This window comes from Anopheles maculipalpis, chromosome 3RL (assembly GCF_943734695.1).
Source record: "Anopheles maculipalpis chromosome 3RL, idAnoMacuDA_375_x, whole genome shotgun sequence".
Lineage (NCBI taxonomy): Eukaryota > Metazoa > Arthropoda > Insecta > Diptera > Culicidae > Anopheles > Anopheles maculipalpis.
In genome coordinates this window covers 29,053,926-29,081,906 of record NC_064872.1, presented here as the reverse complement: position 1 = coordinate 29,081,906, position 27,981 = coordinate 29,053,926, and the positions used below count along the sequence as shown (strand labels likewise).

General features: G+C 41.5%; 2 protein-coding genes across 2 annotated transcripts; one reads left to right on the top strand and one right to left on the bottom strand.

Moving 5' to 3' along the window:
- Positions 1 to 935: 935 nt before the first annotated feature.
- Positions 936 to 4,712, top strand: LOC126564502 (uncharacterized). Its single transcript, XM_050221567.1, has 7 exons — positions 936 to 1,123; positions 1,212 to 1,399; positions 1,484 to 1,579; positions 2,952 to 3,179; positions 3,633 to 3,799; positions 3,870 to 4,316; positions 4,448 to 4,712. Exons 1-7 carry the CDS (start codon positions 949 to 951, stop codon positions 4,710 to 4,712), a joined length of 1,566 nt encoding a protein of 521 aa, XP_050077524.1. The 5' UTR covers positions 936 to 948.
- A 6,271-nt stretch (positions 4,713 to 10,983) lies between these two features.
- On the bottom strand, positions 10,984 to 12,444 carry LOC126565192 (protein transport protein Sec61 subunit alpha). Its single transcript, XM_050222341.1, has one exon. It carries the CDS (start codon positions 12,275 to 12,277, stop codon positions 11,006 to 11,008), a length of 1,272 nt encoding a protein of 423 aa, XP_050078298.1. The 5' UTR covers positions 12,278 to 12,444; the 3' UTR covers positions 10,984 to 11,005.
- Between the last annotated feature and the right edge of the window lie 15,537 nt (positions 12,445 to 27,981).

Sequence of the window (27,981 nt, the reverse complement as noted above, 5' to 3'; positions counted from 1 at the left end):
GACTTTCAACGCTGGTCAACTAGGTTGTTCAGATCGTGCAGAATTGAGCTGCAAGTCGGAAGGGTGAAACGATACAAATTGACCGAACAGATGATTAAAAAGTATGAAAGGTTAAATGCGTTACTATTAAATTGATTGTATTACATGTTACAAGACAAGGAACTCCTTTAGAAACTTAACCTATAATTAATTAATTTATATTTAAACAACATCAATATCTGGGAAATTGTTCTTCGGTTAAACATGTCAGTTGGTCGTTTAATTGAAGCCGCACTAGCTCTTTTTTTAATGCCTCGTTAGCACTTTCAAACACCCATCCGAGCTCTACACGTGGTAGTTGGCGATGGATCGATTCCGCACGTGCATCGCGTATCGTTGTAACTTTACGGATTATATCGCGATGTACTACTGCTACCGGTTGTTACGACCTAACCTACGCAAGAACTCGTAGAACTTATGGTACGATAGTCCATCTATTATTAAATGGTTTGTAAAGGTTAGACGCGTGAAAGGTCCCGTCCCTGCGTCCGAATGTTTACCCTGTTTAGCTGTTGCTAGAGTTGCTAGCTAAAACATATCTATTTACACCCGCGCTTAGGACGCTAGAACTACTTGGGAACTTGGGAATCATTCCATCACTCTACCAAACACCTCCCAATTAGAATGCCACTCCATATCAGCATCGAACGGGAACAAGGATCAGTTTCGACCAACTAGTTCGACCTTGTGTGACAACTTAAAATAACACCACACAGCAAACCCGTCGACTGATGTGACCAATGCTTGAAAACATTGCGTAAATAGACGTGATGTTTACGCCTTTTTTGTGTGTTAAGAGAATTCTGATACATGTTAAGGGTACCGCTTAAAAAAATATCTCAATCGTATTTAATAATCAATAAATTTCTCTCTCTCTTCTTTTTCTTCTTAGATTTCTAATGTAATAGTATGGTATCACGATTCGAACGCCTAATGGGGTGCTCCTCTATCCCGATAGGAGAGACCTCGCCTGAGACAGTGGCACAATGCTCAGGCCGGGGCGACTGTCTGAATGGTACGTGTTTGTGCGAAATTCGCTACAGTGGCGAAGAGTGTTCCGGTTTTAATCTACCCTACCATGCCGGTAAGTTGCAGCCGTTCGCACACATGTACTCCCCGTTCTATCCTTAAGTTGTCCTCGGTCCAAATAAATATTTTCTGTTTTACTAAAGGTATTTCCGCCGTATTCTACTTTGTGGGCTTTGTATCGTTGGTCCAGCTGATGATATGCATCATCGCCGAGTACCAGCGGCTAAAGCAGCCCAGCTTTTTGGCTGCCTGCCGGTTAACTACCCAAAAGTTGCTGTATTTCTTCGTGTTTGTTGCGGCAGTGCTGCGTGGCGCTTACTTCACCACACCGGTTAGTATAGATGAATGCAGGCGAATTCTACCCCGGGACGGGATGCTGATTCTTCTGCGCTCTTTATGTGCTTCTTTCAAACAGGAAACGTTACAACCAGCATGGGTTTCGTATCTGATGTCCCTGTACTATCCGCTCGTTATGACCTGCGCCTCGCTCGTGGTATGCCTGTGGGCCGAGGTAAGTGGTTTGGAAAGCCGAGATGAAAAGAGAAGATAAATGACATCATATTTATTCTCTTCCTTGGAAGACCGATGGGCACTATCGGCGGTGTTGCCGGGCGTGTTTGTTTCATAATGCTACAAGAAAGGATTGTTCATTTGTTAGCAGAATGACGTCAAAACGACGTATAGCTAGCATACTAGAACTTACACCAACCGTGCTCGGTTTTATCTCTGACGTCTTACATCTTAACTTGGAAGGAGGAGATAGTGCTGAAAGCTGATATTGTGTTAAGCTTGCAATCGATATTGTGCATGGTATAATTGGGTCACCCAATTCCTTTTGCAACACTTTACAAAAAGCCACTCAAATACGATCTTTACTTGGTGGCTGAAAGTTGCCGTTTAAGCTTGCTAATATACGCTAATACATTCGTCATGCCCTTCCAGGGTAAGAGGGAGGATACCCATATCAATAGGGTAGTAAAAGATGCATTTTACTACGTAAAAATTCTCGGTGCCGTCGGTGGAACGCGTAAATCATCAACCACAGATGACAACTCGCGTGTTTGGGTTGGTTTCATTTTGCTCCCGGGTCTCTAGTACAGCAAGTGGCTTTTTACCTTTTGAAGTGGGTGCCCTATGGAATGAGAGGGATCGTAGTAAAGCATCTTGTGTAAAATAGTGTCAACAGTGCACTCGAGAACATCCAATAGAATGAGACGGACTGCTATTAAACAGTCCCATTTTCAAATGTCCTATGGGTTGTGGTTGGTTTTGTGATAATAGGCCCGACAGATATTTTAAAGTACCGGCCATAGCGGCTTTACGTGTGTTGCACATTATTTGTCCGATGGCGTTATTCAACTGCTTCCTTTTCAGTTGTCTCCGGTGTAGAGGCGAAGTCACATTTGGTGCGCTAGCGAGCAAGATTGTTCTACCATCCGTTGGTCGTCTGGTACGTGCAAATCCTCTTTGAGATATAGGTGTTTCACCGCTCCGGATATACATTGCCCGGTTCAATCACAATGGACTGTGTGCATGCGCGCGTGTGTTTGTAAATATTTGCATCAATAAGTGTATGGGGGGATGTACAGAGAATGGGCAGGTTAACCATTTGTGGCGTACCGGACGCCATACTGTCCAGGTAATAATGCTTTCTTTATTGCGCTGGGTCTGTCCTTGAGGCGATTATGTCGGAAATTTTGCGCCGGTTAGGAAGAGGAGCGTTGCCCAAACGGGAGGGTGGTAGTGCTAATTGGAAACGCTATATCCAAATAAGCTGCATGTGTCCGATCCCACCCTTTCGGATGAATTGAGGTTTTAATCTAGTACTGGAACTATTACTGCATGGCTCATCAATCGCTTCTGTGTTCTGTCTTCCATTGTAGATCTTCCACCTGCAAGGTATCCGTTGGGAACGATCGCAATTCCTGTCGAAAAGTTTCCTCGGCTTTCTGGCGTTTAATCTGTTGCCGTACAGTTTGTTTCTGGCGGAGATTGCATACTCACATCTGTTTACCGGGCGCAGTACATCGTTCTTTAACGGATGCTATGCGGTGCTGCTGCTGATTGTGGTTATCTTTTTCCTCATCTACGGTGTGGAGGTGTTTTTCAAGGTAAGTGGAAAATGAAAGTGAAGTAATAGAATTCAGAAGAAATCGTGCTAAGAATTGTTTCGACGAATATAGCTAATAATGTAGAACTGTGTAGTGTGAGTGATTTAGATAGGTTGTGTTCTGTGAAATTTTGCTAAGTTGATACACTGATCGTGAATCAATCGATCACTATGTATACGCTGAAGTAGTACGATAATCTGTCTGCTTCAAACAATTATTAGTGCTTCTCTATTGAAAACATCCCTTAACAACACTGTTAAGGGTTTTTCACTACAAATCAATAGTGCGTTAATAGGCAGAATTAGCAATAGGATTCAAATTCATGTCTAAATAATGTTTGTTAAAAATTATCTACTCTTCATTTTATCATTTTGGAGCACAATCCATACGTATTAGACTGTGATTTTCTAAATATCCCCTTTATTTCTTTGTTTCTCAATTTCCATTACCCAGGTGCGTGGTGGCTTCGTCTATGACTTTGGTGTAGTGCCGAACAGTGAAAATGTGAACGCATCCCAGCTACACCAATCGCGCTTCGGATTGCTCAGCCAGGCGATCATGATGATAGTGATCGTCGGTTTTCTCACCTCGGAAACATTGGGCGATTTTTGGAAGAAGAAGTAAGTATCCGACTCACAACGACAGAGGCACCAGCAATGCAATAAAATCGTGTGCCTGTCTTCCTTCCAGGGTACCGGTATACTCACGCAACTGGCACGACATTGTATTCCGGCTGGCGGAGGTTGGTGTTGCGCTTTGGTTCCCGTGCTGCCTGTGGAACTCGATGGCACCGGAACAGCTGTGGATATTGAATCCGCGCAAGCTGCTCACGCGCCAAATCGATCCAGTTGCGGGTGGTAGTGCGTGCGGCGCGGGTACAGCCGAAGCACCGGCCGAACCATCCACCTCAGCGAACGCGGAAGAGGGACAATCGTTTTTGGCGAAGAAAGATTGCTGGATCTGTTACGATACGGATAAACCGGAACCGCTGATTCAGCCGTGCAAGTGCATCGGTGACGTTAGCTCGGTGCATCACGAGTGTTTGCGCCGCTGGTTGGTGGACAGCTGTGCCAACAGTGACGCGGTGCTAAAATGCAAAGTGTGTGACTCGCCGTACGAAATCGAGCGATCGAACAGGTAAGGTGGTGGTGGTGGTGATGGCGCGCATAATATAAAAGAACAAATCAATTGTAAACTTGTTTGTTGTATTCTCGAAAACACCTGTACTGACACAAACGGTGTTATTATATTTTCTCTCTCTGTCTTAGGCTCGATTGGGAGAAGGGTTTCACGATCCAGCACTGGGCAAAAACGATCATCATCGTAACGCTGATGTGCATCACCGGTGCGGGCGCTTGGGTGATCATCCAGCTGAACGAAGACTCGTTCGTGCGCGTCCTAGTGGCCGGATTTGCGATCATCATCGGTTACATACTGTTTAAAATGCTCGGCGAAAACACGGTCACCGCGATCCAGCGGGCAAAGGTGAGCTCGATCTACATCGTCACCTCGGTGAATGATCTGCAAACTTAAAATCTACACCCCCGGGGATGAATTTTCTTTGTCGAACCCTCTGTTTAGTATGTTAAGGTACACTTGATTGTGATTGAGTGCGTTATGCGCCCGAGGCGCTTAGCAAATTAGCGATTTTTTTTTTTTTGTATGCTATAGGAGCCTTTCATTTCGTTGGACGAGACATCGCGGGAAGCGAGATCACCGCCGATGAATGTTAGATAGAGAGCAAGAGCGAGAGAGAACAGTAGGAAAAGGATAATAAGGATTCATTTATCGTCAATTCCCCCTATGTATGGGGGAAGCACACATATTTACTGCATGCAGAACCTAACTCAGCAATATATATATTTACATATATAAATATTTAACCATCCGGAAAAGGGAGTACACAGGTTAGAATAGTTTGAGCATGCTTTTATTCTACTGTTCCGGCACATTCTAGCTACGAAATTATGTTCGTAGGACAAGATATTATCCATAAACCGTGTCGTGTTATGTGTCCCACGCAAAAAAAAACTTACCTTCTTCGCAAGTGTTTGGAGTTTTGATTCGATTGATATTGTTTGGTATTGGCTTTAATGAACACAACAGACAACAAAAACTGAATGTTTAAATAATCTAAAATAATCTAAAATCAAAAGAAGGAAAAGCTCCAAACTTGCAACGAGGGAATTTTCACAAAATGAACCTCCTGCTCTCTCTCTCTCTTCGCTCTGTCTCCGTATCGGCAATGTATCGATGTCGATGACGTTCAAACAGTTGGAAGATGTTTAATTTTTTCCTTCCACCCTCCCTTTATATTATAATATGAATGCGTGTGTGCGTGTGTAGTTTGTGTTTTCTATTTTACATCGTATATACAGCAAGTGATATTGAGTTATGGCGTGAACGTAATTTTAAAAAGCGGAAGGTGTCAAACAAAACAACAAAAAAACAACATAAGTAAGAAGTAGCATTAAGTTCCAATATGATGTGTATAGTTGAACCGTACGCCGGGATACGTGGTGTAAATGGGATGGAGAAGACGTAAAGGAAAAATAGATACTTAGGGAGGAGGAAGAGTACTGAGAATTGGGAAGAAAAGGCGAGGCGAGAAAAGAGTGAGGCGCAAAGGCTTTAGGAATAGAGGGTTTCCCCCCTCCGCACGGTTCCGCGGAGCAGAAACATGCATCAAGCATCAGGAGGACAACAATTTGGACAGTGAGGAATCGAAGAATTCAATAACTTCTTTGTTCTTTTTTACAAACAAATTACAGTGACCGCCCATAAAATAAGACCGCTTCTAGTCGGTATAACTTTACCGAATTTTGGTAGAATGATCATCAGCTAATGAACCGATCTACCGATTTTTTGTTTTGTCCAAAAGTTCATGAATGATTGTGAACGTAAAAAAAAAACCTGCAATAAGTTTAAACAATGTTAGACCCAAAAAAAAACTATCTTTCTTATTAGCTTACCTAATCAATCCCTAGAGTTGAAAAATGTAAAAAAGGGCTGCCAAAAACGATAAAGAATTTTTTGCTTTAATTTTAAAATTGATCAATGCTCCTATGTGTCTATTTACGGGTCTTATGACTTACGTGTAGCCAATCAAATGGCAGCGAACATGTTCCTAAAATGTTCAACAAACTTTTACAAAAAATGCTAGGAAGATACGTTGAAAAATTGCTTCACAATCTCCTTCCAGTAGCTGGTGGTCCAATTTCATTGGCGGTTACTGTATATTTAACAGCGTTTAATTTGCTTTCCAACTTGACTGCTTAATCCGGTTTTGATTAAAAGGACGTGGAAACGTGCGAAAGCTCCGGTAATCGTGAGATTTTGAATGTGAGTGAAAGGCACTGGCGCATTAAAAACTAGTGATATGATTAGAATGTATGAACATTTCATATCTTTCCTGCATTATTTGTTTTCCCTGCATCAGTTGTCCCTTTTTTGTGGGAATATGGGAGATTGTGAGCTCTCCTGCTTTATGTTAGTCGTGAAAGAAGAACGTGACGCTGATTAGATATTACTATTTTCCCATCTACATCTACAATCACTGTAAAATAAGATTTAAAAAAAAACAGTACTGGAACAGCAAGCAGAGGGTTGTGTGTTACTGTGACGAACATGTGCATGTGTTGTGTAAATGAAGTCTGCAACGGATAAGAAATAATTAGTGAAACACCTAACATAAAGTGTCACAACATCATCGCTGTAAGTAGGATTCGGTACACAATTTCGGTACACGTGTACTAAGGAGCACACGCGATCATTGTGTGATCAAGTGACGGAAGGACATAAAAATCCTGTTCCTTAACGCTAGAAGAAGGAAAAGCTGGCACGAACTCCCTACCACACTAAAGTAAAATTGATAAAATGACTTGTGTGTATGTGTGAGAGATCTCAAACTAGCACTCCCCTGTTAGAGACGATCATCATCATCATCAGTAGCACTACTAGGATGGGGAGGTTAGTAAGCGAAACGAATGATACTAAATGTGACGAGGAGAGAGAGAGAGAGAGTATGGTGATCTAAAAAGCTATCCAAAACTAGAAAAGCGAACCTGAAGCTGAACTGATTAGCACAAAAAAAAAAGAAACAAAACAATTAAGTATTTAGTTTACAGAATTCAAAACATTTTGGGTGATTGATTTTAGATGAAAAGTAGTACGAAGCCTGTGAGCTTTGCGATTGTCAAGATCGATTGATGTTGATGTTCGGTATGTGGTAAGCGACACTGGCTTCGATATCGTTCCAGCTGTATAAATCGTAATCTTCAATGCCAGGTGGTGTTTTTTGCGCGGCAGCAAGGGTGAGGGTCACATTTTCTATGATCAATTGTTCATATTTTTCGCTTGTTTTAAAAGATCGCGAATTATAAATTGAAAATATCAGCTATCCAGGAAGGATAGCAATCCAGCTATCTTGATCCTCTCCTAATAGAGAAATTTATTTCATAGTTGTTAGCTGAATATATTGGTGACAGCATTGATCTCTTCTGCGAGCAAAATCTACCATTCTCGGATGAAATTGGGTCAATTTTTTCCTCTTGCATTTTTTGCATCGAATTTTTATGATACTACATTGACTTTGGTGAAAGTTGAAGATGTGTGCCCCACCAAAAATTCGCTGCTGATTGTGGTTTCTTGTACTGCAACACACTCATCTGCGCGCAATCCACTTTTATATCGGAAGATATCGAAACTGGTTCTTAGACACAACATTTTCCTTTTCCATTAGCAACACTTTTGCAATGTTTTTTTTTTAGTTTCCCTGTTTAATTTCCCAAACTATTGTAAGCGCTACGATTTTTTATATATTAATCATTCTATCACTTTCTGTAAGATGTGTATAACCCTGTAACCGATTTACCTGCAAAAAAGTGTCAATTGTGAAGTGTTTCAGTTGAGATTCGCTTTCGCAAGGAAAAGAAAGCAAAAAAAAACAACAAATGTGTTTTGAATTCGAATCAGCGAAATGATTTGGCAAATTCCAAACAAAAAGGAAAACAAACAAAAACATGAGGCAATGAAACACTTATCTAAACCAAAAAGCGAAAAACTCTAAACTATACAAAAAAGCACTGACAGAATTTATATGAAAGAGATGTTAAAAATATGTATTTTCTTGAAGAAGATGAAAAGGATAGAAGCAAAACATAAAAAAAATTGCATAAACATAAAGCGCTAGCATTTGACAAGCGAAGCAATACAGTAGAAGAAAAGAACAAAGCTATACGTTTTAGTTTCGGAAGCGGAAAACGAATGTGTGTGTGCATTAAAAAAAAAAGATAAGAAACAAAAACAAAACAGTCTCAAAGGCTAAATGAATTGTGTACGAGTGCACTAAATAGATTCGTTGAAAGGAAAGGAAGCAGAAATACACAGGAGATAATATCCTTTAGAAAGGAAACAGAAATAAGAACCATCATCATTATTATCATCAGATCCACGAAAACATAACACAAACACTATGGTCCTGTAGGCGGCTTCCACAGCAGGTTCCATTATTAACTAACAAAATGCTCTTCAATTTAAACACAAAACATCCATACACACGTACATACATAAAACACATGTGAAAATAAGTACTTTTTGCTCTAGTAATTTTAGTGAAAACTAGTGAAAAACAAACCGTAAAGCAGAACAAAACTTGTACTCTGTAGAGAGCGGATTGCATTATCTTAAATTGGATTGAAAAACACTGTAATTAAAATTTGATGCAAACGAGTGAAATAATTATAGTGTAAATGAAATGAAATGATCAACAATAGAACGAAACACTAATGTGCACGCTGTTGGATGTGGTTCCGAAATTAATGAGACTGTACTGGTCCTGTATTACAAGAGTTTACCTTCGTTCGGGTCGTTCCTGTTGTCTAAATTACACGACTTTAAAAATCAATTTCAAGCCCAGACGTCTGGAGGATTTAATGAGAAGATGATGTAGAGGTGATTGGGATCATCAACGAACAATCAGCCTATTTTTAAACCTCCGTGGTTGTATTGTGACTCATACATGAGAACCAGCTTTCCAATAGCGATCAGTTCAATTGGACATGAAGCGCCAACAAGACAACTCTGGCAGTCTTGAGGATACACTCTCTTTTTAATCTTCCTCTGCTCACAAATGAGCACATCGCACAAACAAGTACGTATTGCCCTTTGCCTTTAAAGAATTCTACTTGATTCTGCTGGGATACGGATTTACTTCTGGATTTTTGTATTCCAATCATTTGTTCGCTCACTTCGCTATAAAGCAATCGTGTCCTCCGACATAGTCATAGTCCAGGACTCATGCGATTAAACGACTAGCGAAGACTTCTGGAGCGATTTGTTCATTTTTACGGCTTCGTTGCTTACGTGTTGCTATCCGATCTAGCGTTGGCTGTTACAATTTCGAACAGAAATCGGCTTCACCGATCTGAAACGAGCCGTGTCAACCGGAAAACATATTTCAAGGCGCTTAACCGCAAGAGTAAGATAAGCCATGATAATACATCTTACGCTCGTACCCGTGTTTCTTTCATTTTAGAGTTTTACCTCAAAGAATCACCTAAAAACGGTTAATATTTAAATACGATTTGTGTTTCCGTGTATGTATTCTTTTTCTTTTCCTCATTTATTCTGTTCTGAAAGAAAAAAAAAAACTATGCAGCGACTTTATACAAGTCAAAAGATGAATTATATGATATTGACACATGATTACATCGCAAAACGCGTTTCGTTTCTAACATAGGAATCACAACTCTCCTCTGCGTGGTGCCAACTTTCCACGTGAATCCGCACGGTTGCTATATCGCTCCTTTATAGTGTTCCTCTATTTTCGTTCCACCTGTGTACCGTGAACGAAAACGAAAAAGCAAAACTGTTCCATGTCCGGCCGACCACCCCCGCACACACACACACACACACACACACAGAGCAGCAGTGCGTGTTGAGTTTGAATAATAATTATCTATTTTTGTCTATATCTGTCCCTGCAGCGATGTGAATTTTAGTTGCTTTCAGTGTGACACACAACAAAAGAAAAAAAAAAGAAAATGGACAAAGAACTAATGAATTATGATTTCGTTATATAGTGTGTATGAACTCGTATTTTCTTTATAAGAAAAGCTGCGCCTTTTAGTTTCCTTCTTCTACAATTTGTTTGTTTTCTTTTGTGAGAGTATTGTGTGAATGAAAGATTTATTTAAACTTCTTCAGGTATGTTTGTTTTCGTTTCGCATTCGTTATTATTATTCTTTTTTTTTCTTCGACCAACAAAAACAAACGGCGAGGGAAACGAATGTTGTGATTCACAAAAAAACATTATATTCACACGAATAGTACGTTTTCTTTTCCATTTCTTCTGCTTTTTCGTTCTGCTCGCTTGCTTCTTATTATCATCTATTACACACACGTACATCTCGCTCAGTCGACGCTCTCAACTACCTCACACTCTGGGACCGAGTCCTCTGGTTCTCACACCGGGGATTTCGGCCACGCGCGCTAGAGTTAGTGTTAGTTTTTAAACCTGCCTTTTCGCTTAACCGCTAAACCGATAAAGGAGAATTATAAGCTTAAATTAATGGTTTTAATCCCGTGGAAGAGGAAACAAAAGGGAAGGAAGGGGGAATATGTGAAGACCACGCATTTTGGAACGTATTGGTGGCTAGATCAAACGAGAGAGTAAAACAAAAACAAAAAAAAAAAAATCGGGAAAATCATTCTTTCCCAAACGGGAGACAGGAACAACTGGAAATTGATTTGTGATGGGACACAGGAAGGAAGGGGACGATGTGTTGGGGATGAATTTGGGGGGGGGGGGGAAGGAAGCACCCTTTTTAAAACAGTAACGTGCCCATACCACCCATCTCGGACTGTTCCTTGACGAAGATTTCAAAGTACTGGTAGATGATGGTAACGGCCAACAGTATACCAGTACCGGATCCGATCGCACCCATAAAATCGGCCAACACCGACAGTGCGCCGATACAGAGTCCACCGAAAGCGGCCGCCGTCGGGATGTAACGGTTTAGCTCGTGAATCATCGAATTTTCCCGATGGCCACGCATCACCATCTGCTGCTCCTTTAGCTGCTTGGCCACATCCTTTGCCGAGCTGCCCGACACATCAATCCACGTCTTCGAGAAGAATGCGCACGATCCCAACATAAACACAATGTACAGCACAGCATGGATCGGATCGGCCACAATATGTCCAAGCGATTCCGGTGGCGACAGGTAGTAGCAAAGCCCTCCAATCGGGTACGAACGTGCCGGACCACCGCCGCCCACATCGGCCCACACACCGAGCAGATTGATCAGGAAGTTACCATGGAACTTGACGGCCAACATTTGCGAAATAACGTACAAATTGGATACGAGCGCCGACTGCAGAATGATCGGAATGTTCGACGTGTAGAACAGCTTGATGGGGTAGCTGCTGTACTGTCCGCGGTACCGGGCCGACTTGATCGGTAGATCCACACGGAAGCCTTGGAAGTATATGACCACCGCAAACACGAGCACCGTCGCCAGCAGGTTCATCAGATTCGGTAGATTTTGACGGTAGAAAGCTTCCCGCAGTGCTCGCACCTTATCCTGACGCGTGGCCAGCAGATGGAACAACGCAATGACAGCACCCTCGAACTCGGTTCCTCGGCCCGTATTGACGGTAGCAGGCGAGAACGCTTTCCACACGATTGTTTCGCAAATGTTCGTAGCAATAAACAGCGAAATACCGCTGCCAAGCCCGTATCCCTTCTGCAGCAACTCATCCAACAGCAGCACAATCAATCCGGCCACAAACAGTTGGATGATAATGAGCAAACACACGCCCGCACCAATTTCCGCCGGATCACCGTACATGCCCGTCATTACGTACACGATCGCCTGTCCGATGGTGATCACCATGCCGAACAGCTTCTGGGCTCCGTTAAACAGTGCCCGATCCTTGGGCGTATCACCGACCTCGATAATTTTCGCACCAGCCAACAGCTGCATAATCAAACCGGACGTTACGATCGGTGAAATACCGAGCTCCATCAGTGTGCCACGGTTCGACGCTAGAATGACACGTATCCAGTAGAAGGGATCGGCCGAATCGGAACTCATAATGCCGAACAGCGGGATCTGGCAGCAGACGAGGAAGATGAACAGGGTGATTGCCGTCCATAGTACCTTCTCGCGGAACTGGATCTTACGTTCCGGTTTCGCGATCTCCGGCAATATGCCGCAGAACGGTTTAATTATTTCCAGGAATTTTACTGCAAAAAGAAAAGAAAATGCGTTAGAATTAAAAATTTATTCTTGATTTGGGAATGTCAAGAAAAAAATGAGGCCACACAACGATTCGGGGTAAAGTGGAACAAATATTCCGTGTCGCGTCGTCCGGATCGGTGTTCCGTTGGAGGCGAAAGTTCCAACCTGGAGCTTTTGCCTGTCTACGTGTACACACAGCAACCCATGGAGAGTGCACGTTGTCGGTGAGGGAAGGAGACGGCACGACTACACCCGTACGACACGCTGTTGCACCGAGCGAGATGGCGTGTAAAAACCGGGGGGAAAAGCAGTGAAAATTGTCACGAATTTATCACGGCAGGAATAGTAGGCACTTTGATTTTTGTCGTCGAATTCGTGTGCTGGATACTATCATAGTTTCACAGGAGGGAAGGAACAATTTCACCCTACAAAAACCGATTATACTTACTTCCCATGATGATTGCAGGTCGATGGGAATTGGTGGGTTTTTTTCACACAAATCTAAACGCGCACGCACACGGTGTCCCCGTCCGTCGGTTTCGGCCACACACTCTCGGCTTGCGTTACGTTCTACTTTCCAGCGGTAAATAAACTGTTTTCGTTACGTGTTTTGTCGAGCTAGGCTAGGCTGGACAAACAGCACACTCGCTGTGCTGGTCTTGCGGTCGGCAAATAAAATATCCAACGAGCCACACAAACTCTACCACCTCCTCCTTTCGCTTCGCTTTCGTTGATTTGTTGGCAGCCACGAAGCGTAGATCTGTCACGCGGGGTGTCAGTTCGCCATGCGTCAGAGTGTTTTGACAGCTTGGCGATACCTTGCTGTGTGGTGATCTTGATCTTAATGGTCGGTTGCTCTGAAGAGCGAAGCATTTCTATTTGGGGTGCGTATTGCATACCAGCAGGAGTAGAATAATAGGTCGGGTGCTAGCGACATCTACATTTGAAATGTTGAAACTTTTAGCATGTCTTTGATTTGAACGTTGATTGGGGAAACAATTGCATGGATCAATTAAGAAAAAGTGCATTTGCTTTTTAAATACAGTAAAAAACTCAAAATGATGGCCAGTGATCCAGGGATGAAAAAATTCTCTATTCTTCCGCTTCAATATGACATATTTTTTGCATCCATATGGATGCCGCGGTTAGACATGCAGTACCCAATATAATCGGTTCAATTGTTGAATTCATTTTGTATTGTGTGCAACCGTATCTCGGCCAGGGCATCGCCTTTTTTTGTAAAAACTTCGATTGTCACTGCTTTGTTGGTTTAGCATTTATCTTTTACAGCTACCCACAAATCGCAGCTCCTTGGAAGTTAAGCGACATTAGAATTTCGACTGATAATTCGAACTGTAACAAAAACAGTGCACAAAAGATCGATTGTCACATGGGCTGTATGGCACGGAGTGCCATTCTGTTGAAACTAAATTTCACCCACCAACTTTCTTTGTTTGTGAACAAATTATTTTAATAATGCCCTGTATCGCTCACCATCGACTGAAACCGTATCACCTTCACTTTCAAAGTAAAATGGTACATTTCGTCCAAAAGATGTGCCACGTGGCAGCCACGTTGATAAGGATTGAGCTATCAAATTTGAAAAACAGAAAAATCGATTATAGTATTTTATAAACAAAAAGTTGTATAGTGGACTCTTTAGTTTTAAATAATCTAGAATAAAGTAAAGAAATATGTGAAGAAAAATTACAATATATTGCGAAATCTGGTGTAGTTGCTTTTAAAATCGCCAGCTAAAAAGTTTGGCACGGTACGCTCATAAAGATAATAATCTGTCAATTACTAATAAAATGTCTTTTTTCATACAAATGGTTCCTAGTTTATTCGGTTTCAATCGACACAAATTGAATTTTAACCTGTCTTTTACATGCTGCTGTCGCATAATTGGCGATTCCAACAATATTATTGCATACTTTTAGGGGCATCAACAATTTCAATAGCGAATCGATGGACAATAATATACTTGCACTAAACTTTCATTTTTCTGCAGTTTTTTTTACCTCGAAACACACATTCACTCTGCACCAAAAAGGGACATAAAAAGGAAGTACGATAGTGGCTTCTCACTGTACAATTGCCTGTTGATTAGCATAATCATTGCGCTTACTAACTTCATCCGAAACTACCTTTCAGGCTGACCACTGCTCGAGCTTACACTCATCTTTCGCCTTTTCGGCGTACGGAAACGGTGGGCCGTTTTCGCGGATTTTCTCTTGGTTCACATAAAAAGGCAAACACATTAACCGCCGTCAGTAAAAGATTCACTTTCAACTTACGACGAGGTATAGCCTGCGGTTGAGCAGAAGCACCACTAAAGCAAAGAACAACTATTCACGGCACTAGTAAGCGAAGGTGATGGTGGTGGTGTGTTTTGCAATGCAGATGTACACAAATGCTTGCTCCTTAGAGCGTTCGGACCAGTGGGACGATGCCAGGCCAGGATGGTAAGCATAATCAACAAACAATTGGCCGTGAGCCGAAGCGTTTCACAGCCAACACATCATCGTTTGCGAGGCGCGCCTTGGATTGCTCGGTGCGCATCTCATTGTGGCCACTTGGGCTGTGATTGTGCAACTTTTTTTTTTTTACTGCTGTTCTGCATCACTACTGTCCACGTTCACTGTTTCATCTTTTAGTTTTGCTCGTAAGCGTGCATACCTTGTGAAATGGTTACAAGTACCGCCTAACCACTCTTGACCAAATCATCCCGGTACGGAGCACGCTTTGGAAGTGACGTACAACAACAACAACAGCACATCGTAGATGGGCCATTTACTGTCGGCCATTTCATTTTCATTTTGCCTACACATTTCGCCTGCACGCGAGGCGAGGTAGAGGCAAAAGCGGTACAGCAATTTATTCTGTTGTCATTACCATAAAATTATCATGAAATTAAATCATCAGGGTATAAAAATGTACCGCACACTGCCAGTAGTACGTACAGCACAGCAAAACACAAAAGAGGGCAAAATACAATGCATAACACATGGAAAGCAGTGCAGAGATTTTGTGACGCTGTAAAGGTCAGCAGTAAAGGATCAGTCGCTCAGATAGCACAAATCAGTAGCCGTAAAATACCAATAATATCAACGAGCAATTGAGGTGGAAAAATGTTCATGCAAAAAATAATAATAAAGATGCGAAAAAAAGTAAACGGAAGCACGCGAGAGAATGATTTTTCTGGCAATGTATGCGCATAAATAGTGTTTGTGTACTTACTCTGGAAGTGTTTTGTTTCGGTGGGATTTTAAGGCCGAAAATATTATTCTTGGTACTATTTTAATAGTACACAAAATGTGTATAGTAAACAAAATACTTATATACGCCTAAAGCTATACAATGAATAAAGTTGATTAAAAAGTAAAAAAGTGATTTTTGTATCTATATGTTAGCAGAGGTTGGGAATACAGAAGTCTTTTTATTATCGCAAAGTAGTTCCAAGTAGGGGCAAAGCGTAGTTTATGCCCCTACTTGGATGTAAAATTTTTCTGCCTACAAATTGTATGGGAAAGCCTGACGCCGCAGACTAGAGTAGACTTTACCCCTACTTTGATGCGCAGTTGCTCCGTACTCATAATATCTACAATGTTTCCCCGAGATCACACATCCTATGGTGTATAATTCCCATATTCTCGTGAGGCTCCCTGAACGATGAAGTTCCTCTGTCCTGCGGGTCCTTCCTGGACGAAGAACCCCCCACCCCCTGATCGACGAGGCCCCCCGTTCCTCGAGGCATCCCTGGTTGGTGAGGCCCCCTGGTTGGCGGGGCTCCCCTGCTCAGCAAAGCCCCTGGCGGCCTCCACCTCCGCCCGTAGGTTAATCCGTCAATGCATCATACTACGTTAACCCGCTGACTAATTTTTTGAGCTGATGGCCAACGATGTAGCCGCATATAGATTGACGTATCATGAAATTTTGACCCATTATCGTTTCGCAAAGCCAACCCGACGGCTGCTATGATACAACAGTCCTGGGAAACAGTGGATTCCCCGCATTCATCTCACCAATGCTGAGGTCGGCTGCATGGTTTACTGTTCTATGTGGCAGATGGAACGGTACTGCTTTCGGTTAATGTTTGGCTATCGAAAGGGTCCATTTGTGCTTTCTTTTAACAGGCAGCCATAGCCGCCGGTCTTTTGCAAGACGATGTCGAGTGGAATCGTGCGCTCCAGGAAGGCGTTTCATTTCGGATGCCCTCTGTTGAGCTGTGGCAACTGTTCGCTCTCATTCTTTCTGAAGGAATGCCTCAGAATTCTCACCGCCTTTAGGACGCGTACGTGGACGATCTTTGTGAAGATTTTCATCGGAACCATCGAGATCGATACACTGCAGAGAATTCAGATCAAAATCAACTGTTGGGCAATGTTGATTATCTTAGATCTTTTTGTGCCATCGATCAGTATCCGCGGAACGACTTCAACAAAAAAAAAAAAAAATGCTCGCGAAAAAGCGTACACTCTGGTATGAATATAGTATACCTCGGGGTTGTGTTGCGTAGCCCTGTAATCGGGCCAATTGGTTTGTAAATATACAAATGGTCCAATCGGAGCTTGATATTGTAGAGACTCGAGTTCGACTCCATAAGGCAGGAACGGGTATTATACCTTGTCCGGACTTTCTCCCAGAAGCAGGACTGACTATCCAGGTAAGGGTACAATAAAGCCCAAGAAAACAGTAAAGGTAGGCCAAAAAAAAGAGTATAAGACTACATATTCCTGTTATTTAATCGAAATTAATAGATAAGAAAAATAATACCGTGTAATAAGTTTCATAAAGTAAGTGTGTTGCGTAATATTGGCGGTTAAACAAATTGACGATAAGGTCAATGCCTCCAATATGCCTCCTGATATAAGCGTAAAAAAACCAAGAAATGATTTTAAGCAATCAATGAATCATAAATGAGCGAAGCCGTTGAAGAAATTGTCAATTTCGATTGGCACATGCCATGCGATTTGATAGAATAAATTGATGGTGAGACACGTGGCAGCAAAATTTGCCCAAGGCATCTTGAAATTATGATAAAGCAAACGAAAAACGCCACTGCCGCCACTTGGTGGGTAGGTGTAAAGCTACAAGTAATATCAGTTTCTTTTAAAAACAGTGCCATCAAACAGCTGAAATGTAACAAGTCAAATGGCGGAACTGTTCAAGATGGGTCCGGAAAAGGCAAGCCGCCATCATGCATCGGTTAATTGTTAAGATTTGAGACCAGGAAGAATTACCGGACGAGTTTTAACAGGGTGCACAATATACCCAGTGTACAAAAAGTTCTGAATGTTACCTATAAGGTCCTGTCTTGAATATTCTTCTACAGACTTCTTTAGAGGCCCCTTACTAAAGTTGGGAAGCTAGTACGGCTTTTGACTGGTTGTTGTGTCGATCATGTTGTCGGAATCGTTTGAATCTCACCGGGGTCTGAGGAGGGTATCATGCGAAGCGCGGTAAATATGGATTTATGATATCGACATCATTGGACACATTTGGCGGTATGCGTGGTCAATAGAATTGAGGATCCATGCGGTGAAGACATAATACCTGCTTTCCGGGAACTTTGACCGTGATAGATCCCGATTCGACTCGTCCCGAAGGACGCCGACTCTGAAGCAGACTATCAGTTGACAATCTTGAGGTGGTTGAAGAGTTCTGCTACCTGACGGAGGACGCCAATCCACTCGCCATTTTCGTATGGCGGGTGCAAAGGACTGTCTTTGGCGCTGTGTGCGAACAGGGCGTGTGGCGAAGAAGAATGAACCAGCTAGCTGAGCTGCTAGAGTAATCAACACCGAAAGGAGACGATGTTTGTGGCACGTGATGAGGATGTCGGACTCATGCAGCCGTGGATGGAGGTATAAAACAGGAATAACTGAGCAGAGTTTCCTGGAAACGGATGGGAGACTTGATTTCTGCTCCTCTTTGAGCCTGCGTGCTCAACCCTCAGAAGGCCAAGAAGAAGAGGAATCTGTACAGCAAAAGAAAAATACAAAGAACTTAAAATGATTTTCTTGATTTATGTAGAAAGGCCTGGCCTGGCCGTATTGCACAACTTTAAGTGTCTAAAGCCCTAGAATTCTTGAAAGGCCTTTTCAGATGCGTCCTGATGGAATATTGCATACTTGTCGTTAGACTTATATTCTCCAAAATTATATGTTTTTGAGAGAAAGCGAACGTTTAATTTAAAGTTTTTTAAGCTTTATTCAAGGTAAAATTCCTGCTTCTCCTTCCTTCCTTGCGTCCGACAACGGGTAGGATCCCAGTACGGTTACTTCGAGAGAATCATTATTCCGTATGCGACCTATAAAAATCTAAACCTTATCATTTGCGCTGTCACTCGGTACGTGCGTTAGAAACGCAGATCTTTTTCCTTTCTCCATTTTTATTGTTGTTTTGATGTTTCGCCTGCCATTTATCGGCTGTGAGCTTCTCCGCCCTGTGCTGGGACAAATCGGAACACGTTTGACCGAATCCGTACGGTATCGAGCACAACTACATAGGTACACAACATCATCATTTAAATATGAACATTTGCAAGGGAGCGAAAATATAGTCACATCCAGTTCCAAATGGTGGACAAGGAGAAAAAAGGAAAAAAGAGGGTGATGTTTGATGCCGAACCTGGCGATGAACTGACCGCAGCACAATTGCGGTCCGTTTCCGCTAACGATATGATAATTTCATGCACAAAACTGATGCCGGGCGGACGGTCGTTGAGTGTCCGTTTATCCGTTTATGATTTTTTTACCGGTATCACCCAGTGGCGTAGGAAGGGGGCTTCAGGTAATCCATGTCCATGAGCAGATCGACCAGTGAATAGTGCGGTGAAACGGACTATTTTTTTTTGGTTTGCTGATCTTGTCTTGAAAGTAAGAAAATCGAAAGAGATCGTACTGTGGCTGTTTTTCTCTCGCTCTCTTCTGCTTGTGCATGCGTACGCGCTTTATGTGACGAAAGTTTCTTGTGGAAGATGGTTTGGGTTTTTGGTTTGGAAGACAACAAAATGGTTGCTTTTGAATGAAAAACAAGACCATTTAATGCTTTTCTGTGTGCTTCGCCCTGAAGAAAAAAAACCCAGCACAATGCAAGGCATTATCATTAATCAAACGAGGCGGGTATTAAATTATCATTTTTCACGTAAAGCCGTTACGTTTGATGCGGTTTTTTTTTCTTTCGCTAAAAAGAGATGAAACCTGGAACAGAACGCAGTTGTTTTTAAAGTAAGTCTTAAGCGTTTTGGGCGGATAAAAATGGAGGTATTATTTTACTGGGACAACTGTTTGGTTAACTAGAGAATTGTAGCTTAATTCTGCTTGTTGCTAGTGACGCTAGAAGAAGAAATCCCGGGCTCGAAGTGAATCTTTATTAGCGTCACCCGAGTCCAAAGCGATCTGGCGGGCATGTAATCGTAACATGGTAACGTTGGACAATCGATGCTGCCGTTGAAGAGACCTGTCATGAAGGACAGCCGGGCCTGCTTAAGACGCTCATCAAGAAGAGGCAGCCCAAGCATCAGATCCGGTGATCCAAAGAAGAACGGGGTGGAAATTGCGTGTAGAATTTTAGCCGAACTACAAAACTAGCTGTCAGGACGAGTTGTCGACTTTGAGGAAAAGCATTGCTTTTGAAAAGGAAATCTTCACAAGCTGCTAGTTAGGGTTAAAACTACTTTTTTCTCTTTCGTTGGGAGCTTATTTTTTCCACTTAATTTTAAAATCACTCTAATGAGACAGCTTTGATTTTACTTTGGAAATGAAAAATGAGAAAACTCCATCCATATGGCTTATTTGCACTGCCACCACCGTCTGTGAAATGCATTAAATTGATGAACTGCCGACAGTGAGCTCCGTAAGGCTACGGGTATTATAATGCACCGCTCCACGGTACAATCAATCTCGAACAAGCCATTTATATTAATCAAATCTCTGATTTTAATCGATGTTACCCTCGAGCCCATTTTTCTGCCGGGACAGATTGAGTACAAAAAGTACGGGGCAACACAAAACTGCAACAAATAAACATGTGCAACTGGCACGGGGCCTTTAAATCCTGTTGTTTTATGTGTTATAGAGGTTTTTTGTTTGATTTCCTTTTTTTCGTTCGTGTCATTTGAATTGAAATGCTGCCCAGTGGGTGAACCAATCGGAATGTATTTTTGATTTAATATCATTTGGTCAATGTTTCGTGCACAATGTGCAACATTTAGCAACGGCAAATTTGATTAATATATTCACCATTTGATGTAGTTTGGTTCGGATTTGTTATGGCCGTTTTCCTTTTTTTGGTTTCTATAGCGTTGTTTAGCTTGGGGCTTAACGACTGCAAAACTGCATCATTAAATCAGCGAGAATGTGTAAAAAAGTATAAAAATACTAAAGGTCGGTGTTGCGAACAAAAGGGAAAAAAGATAAATGAAGGGAATTTAGTAAGAACTGAAAGCGACCAGCGTATGCAATTGTTTTTTTGGGAGTCTTCCGGGACCAATCTATGAGGTGCTATGCAGGTACGCAACGGTCCATAAAGCTAATGAAACTATGCGCTTGACCTTAACAAAAATAAATAAAAAAACAAAGCTAAAACAAACATCACACTCACTCGCCCTATCGCACCTCAGCCTGTGGCAGCATACCATTATTTGCTTAACATTGTGGCACAACATTCGCGTTTAGCTAGCGTGTGCAGTGCTACGGTGCTGCGATCAGATCGGTTGGCGTTTATTTGTCCCCCAGGGGTGGAAAAAAAAGCTATGTTTTGGAAAATCACGAAACGAGAATGCAGAGCGTAAGCTTTTGTAAGGTGAAACAAGTGGCAAAAGTTTACACGAGCAACAGATTCCGCGCCAGTGGGAAAGATTTATTGCGAAAAGGATGCAACCGTAAGCGGTGCATTTTTGCTGTAAAATGAATAAATTTTTGGGGGTAAAGTTTTGAGCTCGAGCGGATGGAGAAAAGGGATTTTATTGCTTGTTTTGATTATTTAGAAAATGGTTATAATTTGTGTTTTATTTATTTTTTTGCACCTTGAAAGTGTAAAAGCTCTACTTTTATACGGGGATCTACTAGTTTCATAGGCACGTTATAATCGATGCTAAAGACACCGTGAAAATCAATAAAAATGGTAACAAATTGTTTAGATTATAACTTATAAAATTAGGTGTCGTTTCGGTAAGAAGTGTCTAAGTTGTGCGCCTAACTTCTTCTTCTTCTTCTTCTGGCCTGCTCAGGATTGAGATCAAGACTCGTACCCGTAGAGGACTACCGGACGTATCAAGGTGCGATAAATCGTACATTTCGTGTATTGTTGGAGTCTTCTGGATCGCACGAGTTTGTGGAGTCCGTAGTAGGCACGATTTCCCTGAACAATGTGCCTTCGGATTTCGCTGCTTACGTTGTTGTCGAAGTTACGATCGTACCAAGGTAGCAGAGCTTCTCTACCACCTCTAGATCGTCGCCGTCAACTGATAATCTGCTTCCGAGTCGGGTTCTATCACGCTCAGAGCCTCCGGCAAGCAGGTATTTTGTCTTCGAAGCATTGATGCTCAATCCAATTCTAATGGTCTCGCATTTCAGTCGGGTGTAAGCGTCGCACACCGCCACAGGTGTCCGTCCGATGATGTCGATGTCATCCACAAAGCCCCCAGTCCCGGATGTCGAAGCCCGCGCTTCGCATGACACCTTCCAGAGCGATGTTGAACGAAAAGCAGGAGAGGATATAGTGCCTAACTATATTCAATATATTTGTTTTTTTTTATTAAAACTAATCATGACTAGAGGACCTTACATTACAAATGCCGAAAAAGTAAAAAATTGCTTTACAGGGCAATCACAAATAGTCACATAAACAACTAAGGGGTGGTAAGGCGACAACGACGCCGGTCTCCACACGGCAGGACTGGAGATTTATTTTTCGTTTATTTATAGAGAATTTGAGTCCCTGAGACTACATTTGTCTCCTTACTGCATACAAAAAAGGTTTATGACTAGTGGTTATTAAGTAACCGAGTATGCCCGGGATAAGGCAAAGAATAAGGAGGAAATGCCTTATCAAGATGATTATAAAATTTACTCAACACAAGCGGTGTTGACAATACGGCACTGGACCGTCATTATTAATTATAAATAAATAAATAAATAAATAGTGGTTATTAAGACAAAAACTGTTTTTTAAACTATTGCGTTTATGACTAGCAAAAGGTTAAAACTATTGCTTCAATTTCTCTACACGAATTGCTGATGCTTAATAATCTAATAAGGTGGTTCTGATGCAGTTATTTGGGTGATAGGATTGTCGCGTAATCGGTGTTTTGTTGGCAGGTGGCTCGGTGTGTCGTGTATCCATGGCAATCGGTGAGGATGTGGTGGACGTTGACGTTGATGACACAGAAGCTGCAGAGTGTATGGCTGTGTTTGACGAGGATGTAGGAGTGGGTCAAGCGTTTATGTCCTATTCGAATGAGGGATAGGACTCGTTGGTGATGGCAGTTGGACGAAGCTGACCTCTGTTGGCCAGACGGTCAGCTTTCTCGTTTCCGTTGATTCCGAAATGACCCGGAATCCAGCAGAAAACGTTTGTTGGATATGCAGATATGGAGTCAAGGAGCTGAATATGGAGGTGTTTGGAGGAGTTGTGTTTCAGGGCAGTTAGAACACTGGCCTTGGTCGGCGGTTAGTTGGATGGCTATTGCTTCGGCAGAGACAATGAGATATGATGGAAATGTTTGTATTTAGTCTGTATTATGAGGGTGAAATAACTATTTGCAATGGGGCTGCTTTTTCCGGTTCCCCGGAGAGAGCGTTTAAGTTCCCAGTCTATTGCAGCAGAACCGGTGATCGAGTCAAACCATAGTGAGGATAGACTTTGCAACCAAATGGTAAAAATTAGTCAAGCAATTCTAAGTCATGCCGGTCATCTAGGCATGACCTAGAAGGTCGTTAAGCCAAAATAAACAAAAAGGATGCAGAAATTGCGTATACCAAGGAAATTCGCTCCCTATCAAATACTATTTAAGTAAAATATTACAACACATTTCTATGCTACAAATAATCTATGTAAAAGCTGTTAGAGCTGCCCCTTCTCCGACATATACGGAGAAAGACAGAAAGATATGGAGCTAACTAACAAACAATGTCGATCACGACAGTCATCAGGAGCAAAAGAATGAATGGAGAAATATAGATCGTTGCCAATGTGCAACATACATAGGACTGTAGTATTCGTTAAGTTCGTAAAAGATGTTTACGTTAGATCGTTGAGGAGATGAAATTACTAGTCGTTGAACTAGTCAAAACCGATTAAGTACTACAAATGTGTGAACATTGGGAACCGTTCAATGGATTTAACCTAAAAGATGTTTTTTCGTTGATTTATGGAGGCTTTGAGCCACTGATACTCTCATGATACAGACACTCGGTAAAAATAGGGCTAAGTGTTTGAATTATGGAACAACACTCAGTGAAATGTCCGAGTCCATCTGCGGTCTGCGGTGCCCTTTCACGGTTAGGAGGAACAATAGTCTCTAAATCAATGTGAATTGTATCTAGTTTGTAAATTCGTTTTACGCAATACCGCAAGACCGTTCGTAAAGCAATAAAAAAGCAAAGCTCAGCTAGCTCGTGGGTTATTACTCCATCTCCTCATATCCTGCTCGCACACACTACAAAAGATAGTCCTTAGCACATGAATTGTCTTCCTCCGTCAGCATAGTTCTTACGTGAAATCGTACGCGTAGAGGACCACGTAGACGTATTAATCCTTCCACCAGCGCAGTGGAAGGAAGTAATGTGCTGTGTGTGTTGCTGGAAATTTCTGGATTTCAGGAACTTGTAAAGACTTGTAGTAGATTTCCCAATACAATACGCTTTTGAATTTCGCTGCTTAAATTCTTGTCGGAAGAAGCGATCGTATCAAGGTAGCGGAACACCTCTACCACCTCAAGATCGTTGCTGTTAACTGATAAACGGCTTCCGCATTGAACCAGTTTTTTTTAAATAAACCTATTAATCCATTTTCAAAGTAAGCAGGTACTCACCGATCACAGTGATGGACGGTGGCATCATTGAAGGCTACTAAGTGGACAGTTTATGTAGAGTTTTGAAGCACTTCTCATTTTCTTGCATGATTTTAATAACAAAACCTTCAATATCATATAGCAATATAAGCTGTGTTACTGAAGCAATATTACTTACGTCATCATACATCAAACAACGTCATTCATTCTCTTACAACAAGACATCCATTTCCGCGAACAAGGTTGCAACATAAACACAACAACAGGGATGCAAGGAGAAGCTTTTTCCGCTATTGTGAAACCTTAAAGTGAAACTGTCCGTTGCAGTTTACGGATGGATGGATATGTTGAGTGTTGTCGAGTATTTCGCCCAAAAAGTTTCTGCGTTGCACGACAGAATAGAAGCTAGACGAGTGACCAACACACTGAATGAATGTGTGAAAAGTTGCGATTCAACGTTGGCTTTTTTTACGCTCATGTGTAACACGAGCACTCGGCACTATAGCGAGAGTATGATGAATTTGGTTTCTCTACCACTCATAAACACACACGAGCATCACATGATACGCTGTCGTGGAAGTGGCAATATCAACAGTTTTTCCTCAGCAAAATCTGTACACCCGTTTGTTTGGTGTATTATTTACGGGTTCCTTGGTAAACAACACCTGCAACACGGAGCGCAAGCCAAACCAAACCGGTGACAGCTAGACGGGAAGAAGTTGCTGGTAAAACAAAACCCGTTGGTGCTTCGCCTCGTGTAGAAGGGGGAAAAATCGTAAAACGGGTTAGAAAAATAGGAAAAAGCGCTGGCACACGGGATACGACTCACGCTTTAACGGCATTTGCACAATGGGAAGCTTTACTTGGAGGGAGTTTAGTTTTTATTGCACTTTACAATCGGTGTCGTGATGGGGAGGATGGAGGACGACGACGATGATGATGATGATAAGTGCAGAAAGGGATGCAAAAACTCTGCAAAATGTAATGAACAACAGAGCGGAGTTTCGCTGAGATAGTGCTTGATGTTGCTTTGAAATTTACCCGACTAGAGAAAAGGCAGAGTTTATTTGTTTTCCCATGGTTTGTTGCAACATTAGAAAATTGTGTACACTGCATTCGTGTGTAAGTGTTTGTGAACGAAATCGTACGTGAAAGCAGTGAAAAAAATGGCAAAAATGTAAAGAGCTTTCCAGGGAAGCTTCTTTGTATTGTATGGTAAGAAATAAATTGAATTAAGTATAAGTTAGGCTGCCCTTTTTGATATTTGTTAGTTGAAGTTTTTTTTTTTTGCTCAGTAGATCAAAACCTGGACAATACGGCACTGGACCGTAATAATATATGAAATAAAATAAATAGATCAAAACCTGCTTTTTAAGACGCCGATAGACGGACGAAAGTTTCACCCATCTGAAACAATCATTTCAACAGACTGAAAGTTTCTGAACTCGTGCTTTTCATACACGTTAAATTTTTACTAGTAGACGCCTTTTAAAATCAATAAAAAGAGTGATGAATGAGATAACGCACTAATAAATTAAATATAATTTTGAATAATCGATTGAAACTTTAGAATCGAAAAGTAACACTCGAAACATAATTAAAACGAAAGCTCCTCTCGCATTAACGACAAAAATTCAAATAATTCCATCAAATAATAGTCGAATTGACTGCATAGTTCCTCAGTTTCACAGTAGAATATTAACGAGCCAGCGTCGTTAAGCGAAATTTTAGTTGCGCTAAGAAAAATTTCCTCTTAACAACGCGATTGGACGGGTTAATGTTAGTTTCACACAGGTGAAATACGATTTGACAGTTAGTATTGAGTGAATCTTTTGTCCGGCTATCGGCGTTTTAACGTCTTTAATATTTTCTTTCTTGAGAAACGACTTGGCCTTATTGCATAACTTATTAATACCACGTAGTCAGTCCTCTTGGCGGGGGGACAGTTCGGATGGGATTTGAACCCAAGTCCTGTCGTATGAAGACCGGCTGTGCTGTCGCGCGGGCCACCAAATTATGAAAAATTCAACTTTTTTGAATTTTATATCGTTTTCTACAGTATTTTCATAGTTTTACTGCCAAACTGAGAGTATTTAATTTTGTAATTAAATTTTCATTCACTAAGCGAAGTTGTAGTAGAAACTATATTACACTTCTATTACAATCGAATTGCTAATTGAATAAATAATTGAGAATTACCTTTTCACTATAAACAGTTTAATTACAAGCGCCAGCAACCACACTTCCTGATGATAAATGGTTTGCAACGTACTTATGTTTATTAATAAAATTATTAACCATTCCCGCGGGTTCAGTTGATCAATTCCGATGAATCTGAAAACAACAACACGCCCGTCGGAAGCGCTTCACCGAGACGGGCCCGATCGCAAGGCTGTATATAATAAATGGTCACTTCATTTGATTAATTCACTTCAATTTTATTTCCACCGTAAATTTATCACCCATTCTGTTTGAAGCCGTTATGCCCGCTCCCAAGGGTAGTGTTTGCATTAGTTCTGTGTTTGTTGTTGCGTTTGTGTTCGAGGAGTGGTTTAACTCGAAGCTTTTTATCTCGCTTTTTCCCTGTTGGGTGTGGTTAGTGCGGCTAACGGTCATAAAACTTAATCTCTCGCTTAATATTGGCGCAGTGCGAAAGACAGAACGAAAGGCTTTGTGCGGTAGACGGAAGAGCGTGAAATTGTAATTGTGTTTACTTTATTGCAATAGTTGCTGTTTACAGTGGAAAAAATAAAGTTATAAAGTAAAAAAGTTGTAATCAAATATTTTTTAGAAGAGTGTCTGTGAGGCAAATATTTGCGTTGATTTAATTCATTTCAATTTCATTCAATCTTGTATTATTACTATAATTGTTGCCAGAGGATTTGAAGACGTTGAACGACGTTTGAAGAATTGTTTCAAAAATGGTTCAAAAATGTTTTTTTCTGCGAGACCAGTGCCTGATTAGCTGGACAAAAAAGGTAAATTCCATTTTAATTGCACGCGCAGCTAAGTGTTCGCTGCGTGTGGCTGTAAATGAGATAATAATTGAGAAATTTTTCAATGAATGATTTATTTTCCAAAATCGTTTTTCAATGTGTCCCTACCGAAGCATTCGATTTCATTCGGTGTTGGCAGACTCGGGACTTGGAAGATTCAAAGATTGTATCCCTAGAAAAGGTCCGAATTGAATTGAATCTTAATAGACAGTTTCGATCTAATTCGGATTCGGATGGGATTCGATCCAATCCGATTCGATACGATAGGTATAGGAATTCGAATTCAACATGTATTGTGAGATTCGAATCTCCGATTTGGATTCAAAGATTCGAGCCTCCTTTGGTATTTGCTTCTCCCAACACTTACTTTATCTAGCAATTTAGGAAAAACGTCCAATGCGATTAAAATAGTTTATATTGTTTCGAATTATTTTTCGTATTTGCAAGGTTGTGGATTTTATGATATCAAAAAGGAATGCTTTCTCTCAATTGTGATAAAAGTGCTAAATAAACTAACCATACTCATAAGCTTAAAAATGAGC

Coding starts and splice junctions, on each gene's coding strand:
- LOC126565192 (XM_050222341.1), bottom strand. CDS start 12,277: ATGAGTTCCGATTCGGCCGATCCCTTCTACTGGATACGTGTCATTCTA.
- LOC126564502 (XM_050221567.1), top strand. CDS start 949: ATGGTATCACGATTCGAACGCCTAATGGGGTGCTCCTCTATCCCGATA. Junction 3,180..3,632: donor GTGTGGAGGTGTTTTTCAAG/GTAAGTGGAAAA, acceptor TCCATTACCCAG/GTGCGTGGTGGCTTCGTCTA. Junction 4,317..4,447: donor GAAATCGAGCGATCGAACAG/GTAAGGTGGTGG, acceptor TCTCTGTCTTAG/GCTCGATTGGGAGAAGGGTT.